The sequence below is a fragment of the Triticum urartu genome, chromosome 3A (genome assembly GCF_056163025.1).
Source record: "Triticum urartu cultivar PI428250 chromosome 3A, HENAU_Tu73, whole genome shotgun sequence".
NCBI lineage: Eukaryota > Viridiplantae > Streptophyta > Magnoliopsida > Poales > Poaceae > Triticum > Triticum urartu.
This window is the reverse complement of record NC_141875.1, coordinates 740,960,713-740,977,259: the sequence shown is the minus strand read 5'-3', so window position 1 is coordinate 740,977,259 and position 16,547 is coordinate 740,960,713. Positions and strand designations below refer to the sequence as shown.

Genomic DNA, 16,547 nt, shown 5'->3' with positions numbered 1-16,547 from the left:
CTAATCGCCGCCCGCCTACGCGTCCACACCGACGCCCCATCTCCGCCGTGGACCGCTGCCCTTCTCGCACCTCGGCGACACCGACGACACAGGAGCCGACATGGACGACATCATCGCGACAGGATCGACCGCGGCCGCCGCGTCTCCCGGGTTCGCCACCCAGGACGAGGTAGTGGATCTCAAGGGCGACATGGAGGCCGAGCTCGGCTACGTCTACGGCGAGGACGCGCACGAAGCGCAGGAACCCGAGGAGGAGGAGGAGGAGGAGGAGGAGCCGGCTCCTGATCCGACGAAGGGGCGCCAGAAGAAGAAGCGGGCGGCTAGGCCAGGGGAACCGCGCATCAAGTGGGCGTCCAAGGAGGAGGAATGCCTCGCCGAAGCATGGCAAGTCGTCTACCTCGACCCGACCACTGGCATGAACCAGAGCTTCGAGACGTACTGGGACCGCATCAAGGCCGAGTTCGACGAGCGGAAGCTCGTCGACCCCTACTTCAAAGGCGTCTACATGCAGCGCGGCTCCAAGGCGATGGCGAACCATTGGGGGCGTATCCAGGGGGCGTGCAACAAATGGCATGGAATCGTCGAGGAGGTCGCGGCCCGCCCGGAGAGCGGTGCCAGCGTTGAGGATCAGGTACGCACGCCGTTCGCCCGCATCTCTTCGTCGTCTACGCCCGCCGCCCGCCAACTGTTTGTTCCTCCGCGCAGTTGCTGCGCATGTTCACCATGTATCGGTGCGACAACCTCAACGCCGACTTCAAGTACCTCCACGTTTACAAGCGCATTGACAAGTGCGAGAAGTGGGCGGAAGTCCGACGTACCCTCGACAAGGCCAAGGAAACATACAAGCCGGACGCGACGACTCTGGACGCGTCAGAGGGGCGGCCGGACGGCCACAAATTGGCAAAGAATGGGAAAAACGCCGACACGGCAACCGCGCGAGTGGAGGAGTCCATCGAGCATTGCCTCGCCGACGCCCAGGCCCGGGCCGTCCTACGTGTAGAGAAGACCAAGGCCCGTGGTCGTCGCTGATGACGAACAGCGCCATCAAGCTCGACCTGCTCCGGACCAACGTCGACCTGCTCCGGACCAACGTCGCCGCGAAGAAGAGGAACACCGACATGGCTTTTCTGATGGGCGGGGCGGACATGCTCCAGAGCAATGACGAGCAGCTCAGGGCGTGGTACATGGCGGAGCGCGCGCGGCCTCATCCTGAACCAGATGCAGACGGCAACGCCGACGACGCCGACGACGCCAGCTCCCGCGCCCACGGCCACACGAACGCCAAGCCCGAACGACGCCTCTACATCGCCGCCCAGCAGTACCGAAGCCGCGCCGACACGGCCCAGCACCGAAGCAGCTCCGACACCGCCGAGTCCGCGCACGCCGACTCCGCCAACGCCTGGAGCCAACCCCGCCGAGTGATTCGTTGCGCACGCAAACTTGCGGCGTGCGGCGCTCTATTTTTTGTAACGCCAGACTACGTCCGATCGCCGGATTTGTGACGTCTTTTGTGAGCGGGAACGACCTAGTTCAAATTTCCCGCATCCTGGGGCCGGCGCTTGGGGGCGTGACTGGGAGCTAGGTCACCCCCAGGGGCCGAACTAGCGCCGGCACGCCCCCAGGCCGCTCTATTTAGGCGCCCTGGGGGGCCAAACGGCTGGAGATGCCCTTACGATACCGAGGTCACATGCTCCTACATGAACAGTACAATCCCAAAAAAATAAAAAAATCTGATATTTTTTGTGATGAACATTGATGAATGTTCTAACTGCGTGCAAAATTTCATGTTGAAATGACATTCATGAAGGTCTAGTCAAAAAAATAAAATAGATGGTCCAAAAAGACTATTGTTGGAAGCATTTTGGAGCTCATGGAACCGAACTAACGCACATTGAGTATTACTCCCTCCGTTCCTAAATATTTGTCTTTCTAGAGATTTCAACAAGTGACTACATGCGGAGCAAAATGAGTGAATCTACACTCTAAAATATGTCTATATACATCCGTATATGGTAGTCCATTTGAAATCTCTAAAAAGACAAATATTTAGGGACGGAGGGAGTAGATACCGAGCTCACATGCTCCTACATGAACAGTACAATCCCAAAAAAATAAAAAAAAATATGATATTTTTTGTGATGAACATTGATGAATGTTCTAACTGCGTGCAAAATTTCATGTTGAAATGACATTCATGGATGTCTAGGCAAAAAAATAAAATAGATGGTCCAAAAAGACTATTGTTGAAAGCATTTTGGAGCATCGATTTTGATATTTTTGCCCAGACATCCACGAATGTCTTAAACCTGAAATTTTGCACGCACTTAGAACATTCATCAATGTTCATCACAAAAAAATCATTTTTTAAATTTTTTAGTATTTTTTTGGATTTTATTGTTCATGCGGGAGCATATGAGCCTTGATCAAAAGAGCACTTTCGCTAACTAACCTCGTTCCAAGCAAAAGTATAGCTATCCAAATTACCATTCAATTGTCCTAAAAAATACTACAGTACAACATAAAAAACAGATTCGGACTTCACATAAATTCAAAGCTTGTAGGAATAAATGGAACATAGAATAGTGTGTTAAAGAAAATCACGAGGCAGATGTAATTTGTGACACTTCGTTGTGATGAATGTTTGAATAATATTTTTATCATGATCTAGCTTGGATAAATTTCAACGGGTTGACCTTAAAATATACACCCTAATTTATCCATCCCTACGGGGTTGTTGGGATAACCAGTATTTGGAGCAAGTTTTTACAAAACCAGTTTTAAGAGTATTTTTAGGAAAACCAGTTTTAAGTTGTTGTTTTATTAAAACTGGTTTATAGAATATTTTGTGTGGATCGACATATCTTTTGGATCATCCTCAACCTTGAGAAAGATCACAATCCGTTCACGTGAGATGTGAGGGGGTCCGAGTGGAGGCACCACCCCAGCACGTCGGCCACTGCACAGTTCGTGCTGATCCCGAGGGGTCATCATGGTTCATGGACACGGAGCTGGGCGCGCTTGACCACGTGATGTCTATCAACAAGCGGGGCGCTTCTTGGCATGGTGCGCGCGGCCGCCGGGGAGCTCGGGCGCCACACCAGTGAGCTACGCCCTGGTGGCCGTGAATGCCGAGGACCCAGCTTAATCTGATTACGAAGAAGGAACGAGTAGGCAAGGTTGCAAGCCGTTCCTGCCTTCCCCAGGACAGATCCGCTCATCCTGCCGCCGGCCATGCGCCGAGGCCAAGGCCAGCCTCCGGCCGCCGTCGCCGGGTTGTTTCCGCGTGATAGGCAGTAGAAGCCGAACGGCACAGGTGGAGGCGAGCGATCAGCAAACGGAAACATTGATTAACCAACAACCAAACGTGCGCGAACAAACCTGTGGTTGGATGATTAGAGGGACTGTGGTATCCCAGCCCATCAAGGTCCAAATCCTGATACTCGCATTTATTTCTGGATTTATTTCAAGATTTCCGGTGATACACATTCAATGGGAGGAGACGTTTCCGTTGACGACGAGGTGCCTACGGTAACTTCATAAATTTCAAGATGATATGCCGGCTCAACCTTTCGGAAATGCTCATAGAAGTAGCATATACGTGTGTGCATTCATAGAGATGAGTGTATGCACATGTATATGAACGCGTGTGTTTATACTGATGTTAAGAAAACTGCCTAACGTGCGTGCGTGTCAACCTAGCGATTAACCAACAGTAGAACGTGGCTTGCTAGGCCTAGCTTTACAAAGCCCATTATCAAACGAAGCCGGCCCAACACAATTCTGTCCGGGAAATCACGGTGCGTACATCAATTTTTCAGCTGTTGCAGGACATCGTAGAGCGTACGTGTAGGCATCGAGTCCGGGCAAGTGCCCAGGATGGCGAAGACAACATGTTGTGCAATCCTGCACACCAGAATTATAGCCGGACACGGCAAGGACAAGACGTTGGGCTGCTCGGACATAGTGGCGAAGACAACATATTTGATGCAATCCTGCACGCCGGAGAGGGTGGGACGCCGGGCTGCTCAGACATCCTGCGCGCTCGGACAAGACACCGGGCTGCTCAGACATCGTGCACGCTCGGACACGACGCCGGCCAAAGTTGTGTAGGCGGACACGGCAAGGACGAGGCACCGGGCTGCACAGATACAAGTGGATGCTGCATACCTGAGGTTATAGGCGGACTCGACAAGGATGAGACGACGGGCCTCCTCGGACAGGACGGCGAAAATGAAGTACTGCACGCCGGAGTCGTAGTCGGCTGTACAAACTTTGGTTGGCTGCCTAAACACGTACGTACAACAATGTCCTATATACAACTTCTAATCATCTGCTTCTCCAATTAATTTTCTCATCCATTCAAAGTGTTCCTTTACTTATTTTGTCTAAAAGTTCTTAATTAAAAAATAGTACATCAGACCCTCTTAGTTCATTAAAAATAGATAATTAGCTGCCTAGAATCATCTTATGTGCATATATCAGTTGTGCCATCATAAGCATTTCTTTATCCAAAAATCCAAAAGTATCAATGCATTCTCTATGAAGAATTTTTACCACGCTATTTTCTGTGTATATAGCCCTAAAACAAATGGCTATTTTTCTTGGAGATTGCGTTATTGGGCAGCAAGCTTGTGCTCTTATGCATAATTAGTTTTTTCTAGAGAATGTGCTATTATGGATTGTGCTTATTTTACTTAAATTTTGTGTTAAAACAAGTAAATATCTAGCTGTTTGCTCATAACAAAGCAGCCCTAGCGATGAAGTCAGACAACTATGGTTGTGTGAGCATCAACGCCAGTGGAAATGAAAGTTTCCAGTAGAAGATTTGGAGCACTAGAACACAGCTAGACTATGTTCGACCTGGCCAATTTTGAGTCGTAAGAACTAGTATTTTCTTCCGTTGCAACGCACGGGCATTTGTGGTAGTATAAGCTAAGATAGGGTAGTATCTCTTTTTGTCGTGGTTCAGAGTAATGATCAGAACCAGTGTACTCTATCTAAAGTGGCAGAGGAATACGCAGAATTTATCTATACGTTTCGTTTGATATCATGGTATATGAATAAATGTAGTACATTACACATGCATGCAACTAGTTGGGCCTCGGCGCTCTCATATCAGGCTTATAGTCAACGTTCTCTGGTATTCCTATTCTTCTTCTTCACCTAGTCTGGAATCCTGTCCCCAAGCTCTAGTTTGTATTTTTAAGTGTTTTCTTTGTACCTTTTTTTGGTCTAGTTTTCCTTGTAAATCATGCAAATTTCCCTACCTATATGAAATGTAGGAACACTTTGTCCTCGAAGTTTGTCAAAGAAAAAAACAGACAAGTCTCTCATCATAAACATACATGAATGGACACCTAATTAAGCATGTGTTTTTCTACAACACAAAGTTGCATCAATCCAAATGTACACGCAATGAGTACGTAGCTCGCATCTACTCTTGAGTAAATTGCAAAAAAAACCATCACAATTGTGGACCCTAAATCAAAAAACCACCATCATTTGTTTTTTTTGTGTGCAAAAACCCACTACTATTGTGCTGACAGTTTACAGAAAACACTGATAGGTCAGTTAGAGAAATTTGATTGAAAAGCTGACGAGTAGGTCCCACCGGCAGGCCCCGTCACCTCTGCTCCTTGCGCCCGCTGCCCGTCACCCTTTTTTCCTCATCCTCTCCTCTTTCCGTGCGCGTCCGCAAGCTCATAGCTGTGGCCATGGCTCGGTCGGAGGTCAAAGCCGGTGGATCTTATGCCGCACGATCTCCAGCTCCGGTTAGCGCCAGAGCACGTTCTTTGCTTCCTCGCGTCTCTAGGACGTTCCTCGGGTGCCGCACCGAGCTGGGCAAGATCGGGAGCTTGGAGACGACGAGCACCAAGCCATGGAGCGAAGCCGTCAAGGTGAGCCTCATCAACGCCGGAACCCGTCGTCGTTCGCGCGCGAATACATACGCACGTACAGGTGTACAACAAGCTGCTTTATTGATTCATACGGAGGCTAGCCAGCTATGTACATGTACAGGCGGATGGATTGAACGACCTGGCCACCTCCGGGAGCACCCGTGCGCCAGCTAGTTCGGATGGCGCTGCATGCGCATGGCCAACGCCGAGCCCGGCGCTCGGACGCGTGCAGCGGGCCAGCGGCCCGGAGCAGCACGATGGCCAGGGCGTGAGCCGAGGTCTCGGGCCCGCACGACGTCTCGGACGCAGAGGCGGCGCGGTAGTGGCCACCACACGGCGGTGACAGCTCGGCCGAAGTATGCAGCCAGCACGGCGATGCCCGTGATCTGAGAGGAACAGGAGCACGGGGTGGCCGTGGACATTGTTAAGAACCTTGAAGACCCAGTGGCGCACTACCCCGGCGACGCGGCCGCCTCTTGCCACGCTGCCTGCTAGGTGTTCGATCAAATGCAAGGAGACAGAGAAGGGCCTCTGGGAGCTCGACCATGACGGAAAGGAGGTGTCCGGGCTACTGCTAATCCATTTGAGCATGTAGGCGGTGCACGTGCACAGCTTGCATGAGATGGAGCAGCATAAGAACTCCGCAGTCCAGTGCCGGCGCTGGTTGGCTTCCGACGAGCCGAGCATCGTCCGGAGCGGCGTCCATGTCGGGCAGGAGCTGCAGCTGCGGGCGGTGCGCCATGTCTGACCGAGGCGCGGGGCTCGGGCGGTGGGCTCGGGGGACCCAGCTGCACCGGCGGGCGCGCGTGCGGGCAGATCGCGCTGCCGCGCGAGTCAAAGCCCCTATCCACTTCACAGTATAGGCTAACGGTGTGACATTTGACCACCACGTCAGCATTTACAACTAGGTCCCATCTGTCAGATTCTGCGTTAAAAGCTGCTTATTGATCAATTAGTGTTTTTTGCAAAAGGATTACTGAATGCCGGGTGCTTTTTGCAAAAAAAAAACAAATGGTTGTGGTTTTTTTATTTAGGGCCTACAATTGTGATGGTTTTGTGCAATTTACTCGTAACTCTTGCATGTGCATGTACACAGAATTAATTAAGTGCCCTTATTAGGTAAGATGTCTCCATCATAACATTTTTAGTCTGGGAATCAAAATGAAGCATGTACTTATTTTCGTAGTACTCCACATATATGTTCTTCCCAATGTTTAATAACTACATGTTCGAGTCAGAAAGTCCTGCTTATAATTACTCACTCCATCCTTAAATGGATCTTATTTTTAGCTATGAGCATAACCTACATAACACAACCTAATTTGGCATTACTTTTCTAGTATGGTAAGGTATTTCAATTGCCAAAGAATACCTGATTATGAGAGGATGGAGAAATCTGGCCGATCAACATGTTAGGGCGGTGCAATTTCCTGGTGAGATGTTGTGATTATCAATTAATGTCCTGAGTCCTAAATTAGCACGATTTAGTACATAATGTACGAGGCGCCAAACACTAGATACTACAAGCATAGACAGTGACCCAACTTATTTTTTTCTTCAGTTTTGGTAAAACTCCTTTTGCAACGCAAGTCTACAAATGGACTCAATATCAACCAAAGGGCGTATATATAGGGCAAACTCCAACCTAAGCTCTGTCTTTTTATTTTTCATATTTGTAGACTTCTAAATGCCTTCACTTTTCTTCTTCCTTTCTTCATACTTTTAAGATCTCCTGAGGGCAACTCCAATCCCCAAACTATCAGCTAAGTGGAGGGGGGGGGGGGGGGGGGGGGGTGAGGGAGGTTTGGTTCACCTGATCCACTGTTAGTTGGACCAGATCTTCCCCCAAACCATGTGCTCACCTTTTATTTCACTTGGTCCTCTTGTCCCACTGTTAGTCATAACCCGCTGTCCGGATTTTGTGACTATGGTTGGATGGCCGGCACCTGCCTGTTGTCCATGAACATGTCCAGGCGTGTCTACCAACATTTGGTGCCGTTCGTTTGGAGATTCCCGTTGGAGTTCCCCTGATATATGATTCTTCAACAGCTTAAACTAAGTCAGGTGCATGTTCCTTATTTCAATCACATATATGGGGCACATAATAACTTTTATGTTTTGCATTATAAATAAGTCTACTTTTCCTAAGAGTATAACACGGTAACTAACTTGAGAAACAACCCTGAGTGGACTTTTTTTGAGGGACATTTGTGTAGTCTGTACTGTGTAGTACTCCAGCTGCCAAGAAGTACGTACATATAGTAATATATTGTATGATGGAAGGTGATCGATGTGATATGTCCACGTGCATTAGTTGGTTAAACGTTAACGCAAAGAAAATTGAAGAAAGAGAAAACTAACTTTTGTCTCGTATTCATGGTGACTGTTTCATGTCATGGACCGCTCTGAAGAATGCAAGAAGTCACTAACGTACACACGCTTCAGTACCTACATGTCCGGGTATGTACAGTACCTGCAACTGTCATGGCATGGACGAACAATGACACTTGCAAACCACCTGGCTTCAAATAAACACTTATTTCTTCACGTGGACAATCAACCCTCGAGTAACAGAAGAAGAGGTCTCTGCACACGAGCATGCACGCAACCAAGAACACTGTCGTGCATATTGAACAAGGAATCAGACTCAATTGCACGTCACTTTCTATCTCGATTTGAAATTGGAGAGAAAAAAACTCACTGCCAAACACAACTACCTCAACTGGTGGTTATATTTTAATTGGTTACCATGTGGATTACGTGGTGAGAAATAAAAGTTCAAAATATGATGAAAAGGTAGTTTAATTTGTCTCTTAGATTTTCAAATCTATAATGCATAAATAGTTGATCCCCACTACTTCTAATTCTCTCAACATCCAAGCCATCCACCTCACCAAGTGTGCCACGTCAACATCCACTAACAATATTTTTCAGCCCATGCAAACCTTATTCCATTATCACTAATTCTCTCAACATGCAAGTATCCCCACTTCATCATACACTCACATTTTTTCCAGCCCATGCAAACCATTCCAATATGTTTATTTTTGTTGTGAAATGCCATGATTTACATAGAATGCAAGTACAGAATATTTATATGTTAAAAATCAGAGCTTTTGATTTAGATCTTTTCCTAAATATATAAGTCATATGTAACTAATCTTTATATATTCCCGCAGCAACGCACGGGGAAATTACCTAGTTATATATATACGCGTGAGCGCATTATGCCTTATCATGCGCTCCGGTCTTATCATGCTGCCACCGAACCAACCAATCCACGTACCATCCACCATATTCTTCATTAGTTCATAACAACCACTACTTATCTATACCAATATAAAAAGACCCAAAGGGGCAGATTCAATTAATCTCGGTCATCAAATCATGTCAATCCAACGACCTAGACTGCTTCAATGTCGAGCTCTCAACACGTTCAACGTGTAGTTAATTTCATGTCAAAAATAGTGCTAATCACATAATAACATGCAAATAATATCTTACTTAATATCTGCATGTAGTTAATATACTTTTAAATTAACGTGCATTGCACGTACACGTTGACTAGCTAGTCTAGTAAAATGCTTACTGGATGCATGCATGAGCCCCCGTCCTGTCTAACTATGCTAGTAAAATCTATGGTAAACATAATAATACAACTATAAGAAGAGTAGCGGTTGCATGCACGAATCTCCTGCTCTGCCTAATGACCCCACTAGTAAAATTTCTAGTGAACATAGTAACACAATTAAAATGGTACTGGCTGCATGCTAGTTTGTTACTATGCACACAGATGACTATTCTACATAGGGTGTATATGCACGACAATGTTTTTCCTACACAAAATGTAGACTTTTAGTATTAACTATCATGGATTCATGGACATGTGCATCTAGTACATATAGCTTGATTACTATCGAGGGCTACAAATTACACTTGGTTAGTAATGCAATGTGGGGTAGCTTTGTGCGCACGCCAGGAAATACTATGACCAACCAAAAGGAGATAGGTTTTCACAACACTGTACACAATTACTATAAATAAATAGGTTGTTTACTAGTGAGCCCTCAATACATATTAACAGCTTGATAGTAAAAACCATGCAGTATATAGTAAGCCAATTACTTTATAGTAAAAATTAGGTAATACTTAGTAAAAGCAGCTTCTTTATAGTAATAGTCAATCACTGGAAGTAAATTTTCCTCTCACGATCTGTACAAACTTTTAAGATATAACTTACTAATTATCATTTTTGCCCTAATCACTAGAGATATTACTTTGAAGTGCATAGCAGTTTTACTACATATGCATCAGGTTTACTAGTTGTTCCATGCAATTACTATCAAATTTGCTGATGTGCCACCACCGGGCGTGCGAAGGAAGGGACCATCATGAATTGTGCGCCATTGTCCTAGGTACAGGCAGAGAGGCCTCCGTGATGGTTGTGAGGCACAGAGTGACGAAAAAGAAAGTGTCTGTGTAGTAGCGGTTGTTAGAGTAGACGAAGTAGTCAAGGACGAGATGACGTTGGCGACAAACTCATGGAGGATGAAGACGTAGAAGGTGGCGAAACCAACGGCGACCTGAAGTGGTCATGTTCGATGCCTAGACTAGTGAAGACGTCGGCGGCGGGACCTATGGGGGCGAGAAGTTGTCATGCATGTTACCTGTAGAAGTGCGGCGGCGGTACTCAAACTAGGCGAGGAAGAACCCGACGGGGTGACGAAGACCATGCGCGGACGGTGGCGACGTGCGCCATTGGAGGTGGCGCTGTGGGAGCCGGGAACGTCGGTGTGCAAGGACGGCGAAGAGGGCCGCATGCAGGGTCCTTCCGGCCCGAGAGGGGGTGGCGGAACTATAGGGCGCGAGTCGGTCCAGCGGCTGAGACTGGCAGCAACGTCCACGTCAAGGAAGGTGCATTGGAAGCCCGTAGCATGAAACAAGGTCGGTGATGCTGCGGCCAAAGGGGGCGACGCAGTGGCAGCCTGATATTTGATCGGTGGTAGGCGCGTGCTCAGGGGCGTGCTTGGCAAAGACATGAGCGGGGTTGGTTGATCAGACCGATGGTGGCGTTGTACGCGTCGTGGCATGGACGAATGCGATGTTGTCGGTGATGTCCCGGGCGATGACCACAAAGACGGACCGACGATGGAGACCATGCGGACGACAGCGTCCGGTAGTTACGCATGAAGGCGTCCCTTGTGTGGCGCGTCCAGCCTTGTCGCACTGTTGATGATGAATTGGCCGGTGTAGAGTCAATGTAGATGTCAGAGTAGAGGCTTGTGAGGATGACGGGCGGTGGGCGACGCAATACGATCTATGATCGGTGAACCAAAAAATTAGACCGGCCAAGTCACTGGCGGAGAGAGAAAATCGATCTAGCGATCAGAAGCACGGCCACCGATGGCGATCATGGAGATCGACCGCCCCGGGGGCGGCGCGTTATTGATGCAGCGGCGGATAGGATTTTGGACCAGGGTTAGTCTGATAACATGTACTCCCTTCGTCCCAAATTACTTGTCGCGAAAATGGACATATGTAGTACTAAAATATATCTAGATACATCTATTCATGCGATAAGTAACTCCGAATGGAGAGAGTAGAACAATAGAGGGAGAAGGATTGGCAGAATATGATGGACATTGTATTGAGCCTCACGGGCTAGTATATATAGGAGTACAGACTTGAAGGATAAGAAGCCTCTCCTAGAGATAAACTAGGAGATGGACTACCAAATACATGTAAAGAAAATATATCTCTAACATGCCGAGTTTAAATCCAGTGCCATGTTATGGCGAGACTATCTTGCCTCTCCTTGAGTGGGTGCTTTCTGAATCTCTTGTAGTATGAACTATATGCTTGTTTTGCTACTTCAAAAAATTGAATATTTATATTTTTCAGGTGGGGAGCCCCCTAGCCCTCCCCAGTTTCAAAAGAAAACATGGTGGATATTTTGCACACGTAGCAACCATGTCAACCTGACAAACATCAATAAATAATTAGGAATTGATATATTATATTCTGGAAGGTGATTGATGCTATATATGCACGTGCATTAGTTTTGAACTATTAACATGCAAAAATAATAATGCGAGAGAAATTTAGTTGTCATGTCATATTCACGGTGACTATTTCATATCATCGATGTATATGAAGATGAGAAGAGTACGTATATATCCAGCTACATACATCCCGCAACTCTCATGGTACAATTCAACAGTGGTACTTGCAAACCACCTGGCTTTAATTAAACACTTGTATATTCACACCAATGATCATCCCTCAAGTAATAAAGTAGGGGGTCTTAATTTGCTCTCTGCACCCAAGATGCACACAACCAAGAACACTGTCATGTGTATTTACCATGGAGTGGATTGCTCAAGTTTGCCAACTCGCTCATGTTGGAGAGAAACCTCTAGCTTGATGTAAAAGTGGATGAAAGATCTGTCGCCCACCTCACCTATTTAACTATCAGTTGCTGTTTTACCTCCTAGATTTTGAAATTTGACAAGTTTGACCCTAAACTTCTGATATATAGCACATTATATCCTTGATCCAGTCAAAACAATATGGTTGCTAACATGCCGGCGATTTTGCACACATAGCAATCGTGTAATATGAAAAATCAATAAAATAAATTAGACAAGTTAAACCCGCAGTATTCCTAGAGAAACAAAATCATTTTTTTAAATAAACTTCAAGAGTATTATGATAGACTACTCATGAATGTTCATAATTTATTTATGAGTTATCCACAGTTTCCAAATTTTGGTTCAAACTTATAGATTTATTGCGCTTCTATTTTTGTCCTGATATTCACATTTATTTTTGTTTAGTAATAAATGTATGTTTATTTTTATCTTGTTTCTGTGCTGATTGGTGTGTGCGCAAAACCACCACCGCATCACTGGTCGTATAAATTTCACTAGGTTGGCGATCAAATCATCCAACCTTTAAGTTATAGAGAATTTTTATACAAATAAACTTAACTAACACTTGAGTTGTGAAATATAATGTTAGTCCCTTCCCATACAAAACTAAGTTGTATATCCACCACAAAGACTAGAGGTCGCTCGGGAGAAAAAAAAATACTGGAAATCGCTGTGAATTTTTCTCTATGTATACATGACATGCATGTGTCAAGATTGAAGTTCATCTCGCTTTGACATATCCCACATTTTATGGCATCTTTAGGACGCAATATCATGAAAACATAGAATTAGAAAAAAAAACATATGATGAAAATGACACGACATCTTGGTTCCTACTAAAAATGACAGCACATGACTGTTTAGAAGAAGTGGTTGTCTCGAAACAGAGTGAGTGATATGACTTGCTAGTGTTCAAACAAAAAATATATGTAGGCCAACCAAATTGCTAGTACCATCTAACTCTATGGAGTGGCCTGCATGATTAATTATGCGGTGGCAAATTAGCTATCAGCTTAGCTAATCAGAGTACACTAACTAATTTATTGCAAACTGTAGCTAGCATGGGTAGCACTCTGAGCCACGTCCGCATATACATTGGAGAAGGAAATGTGTGCAAATGAAGGAAAACAACAACAACATGGGTCCTCTTCTTTTTTCCTCCAAATCTCCACAGGCTATATATATAGAGAGAGTGTGTGTCCCTTCTCTCTCATCTATTTGGGTGCTGCTAGCTAGCTACCTTGCTCTGTCCTTTTTATCTCTTCTTTTTCCATTCCTTTCCTTGGTACTAGTACTCTCCCGCTTGATTTCCCCAGCTGCTGCTAAGTTTCTTCCTCCCACTTTCTCTTCTCTCTAGATCACCGGCTATGATCTTCCTTCCTGCCTTCCTTGATTCATCAGACTTCTGGAACACCGACCACAACCAGCTTCAGGTATGCATCGTCGTGCTTCTAGCTTGCTAATTAATTGCATATTCCCTCATGATTTTGTTCGCATAAGAAACAAGTATATATATCTAGGAATATACTCCATATCAGGTTTCTTTTTCTGGTCGAAATTTACAGTAACCGACCAGTTACCTGAAATTTCATAGACACAAGAGGTACCACTGTTTCTTGGGTTGTGATACCAGAAAGGTAAAAAAATGAATTTAAACAGAAAAGCTAAATCAAATAGGGTCTCTATAAATGAAAATATAGTGTTCTATAGCAAAATAGCACCATCCTTAGCATGCTATACCGCGCTATAGCGTGCTATTAGTGAGACATCTTAAACTAATTTATTTAACGGGCTATTTTTTCCAGTGGTCTTTATACTCCCAAGAGGTCACGGGGTCTCCTTTTGAAGAGGGAACTTTATGTCCGATGTAGCTCAAACATTATATGTTATTACCTGAAATAAATGTAAAATCAAAATTCATTTGAACTATTCGAACCAAAAATCCAAAACTTCCGAGATTTACCAAAAACTACTTCATCCTGCCCATCCCGGGGACGAATGGAGAAAAAAATAGCTCCATATATATATTGGCCGATATGGTTAATTGATTACTCATCACCTTGTTGATTTGCAGCTGCAACAAATCGGCACTAGCACTCATAGTACTACCACTTCTTCACCCAATGGTCCTGGTGATGGAGGATGCAACAACAATAATCCCAAAGGGTTCATGGCCACAACCGGGGCCGACTACGGCGTTGCAGGGGGTGGCGATGATGGTTGCGGCGGTGCTGGGGACGGCGATTGCAGTCGCGGCAGAAATAACAAGTCGATTTCCATGTCGGAGCGAGCACGGCTGGCGCGGTTGCCGCATCCAGTTCCGGGGCTCAACTGCCCGCGATGCGAATCCACCAACACCAAGTTTTGCTACTTTAATAACTACTCTCTTACCCAGCCCCGCCACTTCTGCCGCTCCTGCAGCCGCTACTGGACCCGCGGCGGCGTTCTCCGCAACGTGCCCGTCGGCGGGGGGTATCGTCGCCATGCCAAGCGTAGGGCCAAGCCCAAGGTGGTGTCAGCCACCTCCCGAGCCTCTACGGTAGGGAAGTCGTCCATGACACCAACCATGTCTAGTAGTACCACTTATGCCACTGGCACCGACATTTCACCACCAAGATTGCAATACCCCATTTTTGGCAGCACGCCGTCCCGCGACAGCCAGTTCAGCGACATATTCGACCCAGCTAACCTTGGTCTCGGCTTCCCTGTCAGGCTGCTCTTTGCCGAAAGCGATGCTTACACGGTGGATGGCTGTGCGCACCACCACCACCACCATGCCCATGGGAACGGGATGGAGCAGTTGTTGGAAGCACAGAATAGCTTCCCATTCATGCACGCCATGGATCATCATATGTCTGGACTCCCAGCTGAGGCAATGCCCATCACAATGGCTACGATGCAGGGCATGTTCCACCTAGGGTTACAGAGTGTCCGCGGGGGTCATGGCGACGAGATAGCAGGTCAACAGTTGCACTACCCGCTGGCCAAGAGAAACCACAAGCACCAGGATTACGCTAGCAGCAGGGGCATGCACAGGGATGTGGTCAATGGTAATGGCACCCGCGGCTACATTTAATGTTCTAGTACTCGCAATGCAACTTGTAATTAGCTAGCTAGTTTAGATCAACATTTGTTCTTAGATTAATGTCTGGTGAAATGGGACAGGCTATTGTAGTCATGTGAACTTTCATGAAATATATGGGTCTATCTACTTGTTAATTATGTGTTATTTTCTGAACTTGGTAATGCTGGATATGTACGCTCAAACATGTTAATGCTTGGTATGGTAGCACTGAAATGTGCCTTGTTCACTCTTAATACCCTACTGCCAGCTTAGTAAGTGGTGTGCATGGAGTGGGACCATCGGTGCCTCTGGAGGTAGGGTCCTAGCTACCCCAAGGCCTTCTCTTCTTGAAGGTGGCACCCATTGGGGCGGTAGGGCATGAGACCGTACCGCCTAATAAGTTGGGAGTAGGCTTACCACTCTATCATCAACATTGACACGGTAGGGTCCTGTTGTGTGTCACCTTCAACAAGATAATGTTTTTTTGGGGTAGCCAGGATTCTACTGTCAGAGACGGCTGAGGTACCATTTCAAGCCTAACACATATTAAGTTGGTCATAGATTTAAGTAACGCCAGAGTGGGCAGCGGTAAGGTTACAAATGAAAACATTCCCATGTTCAAAAGATAAATAACACATGCTTCTCAAATAAAAGTTCATGGCATTAGGTAGTACAAGTCCCAAATAGAAGACTATCAAGTTACATGGTGCCATTTCCCCTTCTTGTCACGTGCTTCATCTTAGTCTTGTGCAAGGCAAGTCCGTTCACGCTTCCTCATCCTCTCCGCCTCATGAGCCTCCTTCCCAATGCACCCCCTCCCCGCCACACAGTTTCGTGCTTGCTTCCTCAAAAGCCCATGACGCTCCTCCTCCGCTATATGCAGAGACTCGTTGAACCAGTGATGTGGCTATGCACCAATCACTCTATAGGTCATCTCAGATATGTTTTGGTACCTCACGGTCTATGCATGTATAGTATCCCAAGGAGGAGACTACAAAGAACATGTTAGTGTTATCATATGTACCACAAAATGAGATTTCTTGATGTTGTATTTAACGTTCCAGCTAACAATCATAGGTGTTAGTTGGACGTGCACGATCGTGTTCATATTTGGAATGCATGAAATATCTTCTACCTTCTATCCATGACTTCTTC

General features: G+C 46.2%; 1 protein-coding gene across 1 annotated transcript; it reads left to right on the top strand.

Moving 5' to 3' along the window:
* The first annotated feature begins 13,556 nt into the window (after positions 1 to 13,556).
* LOC125549557 (uncharacterized) lies at positions 13,557 to 15,547 on the top strand. The gene is made up of 2 exons (XM_048712941.2): positions 13,557 to 13,761; positions 14,403 to 15,547. The coding sequence occupies exons 1-2, from the start codon at positions 13,696 to 13,698 to the stop codon at positions 15,402 to 15,404; spliced, it is 1,068 nt and encodes a 355-aa protein (XP_048568898.2). The 5' UTR covers positions 13,557 to 13,695; the 3' UTR covers positions 15,405 to 15,547.
* The last annotated feature ends 1,000 nt before the right edge of the window (positions 15,548 to 16,547 follow it).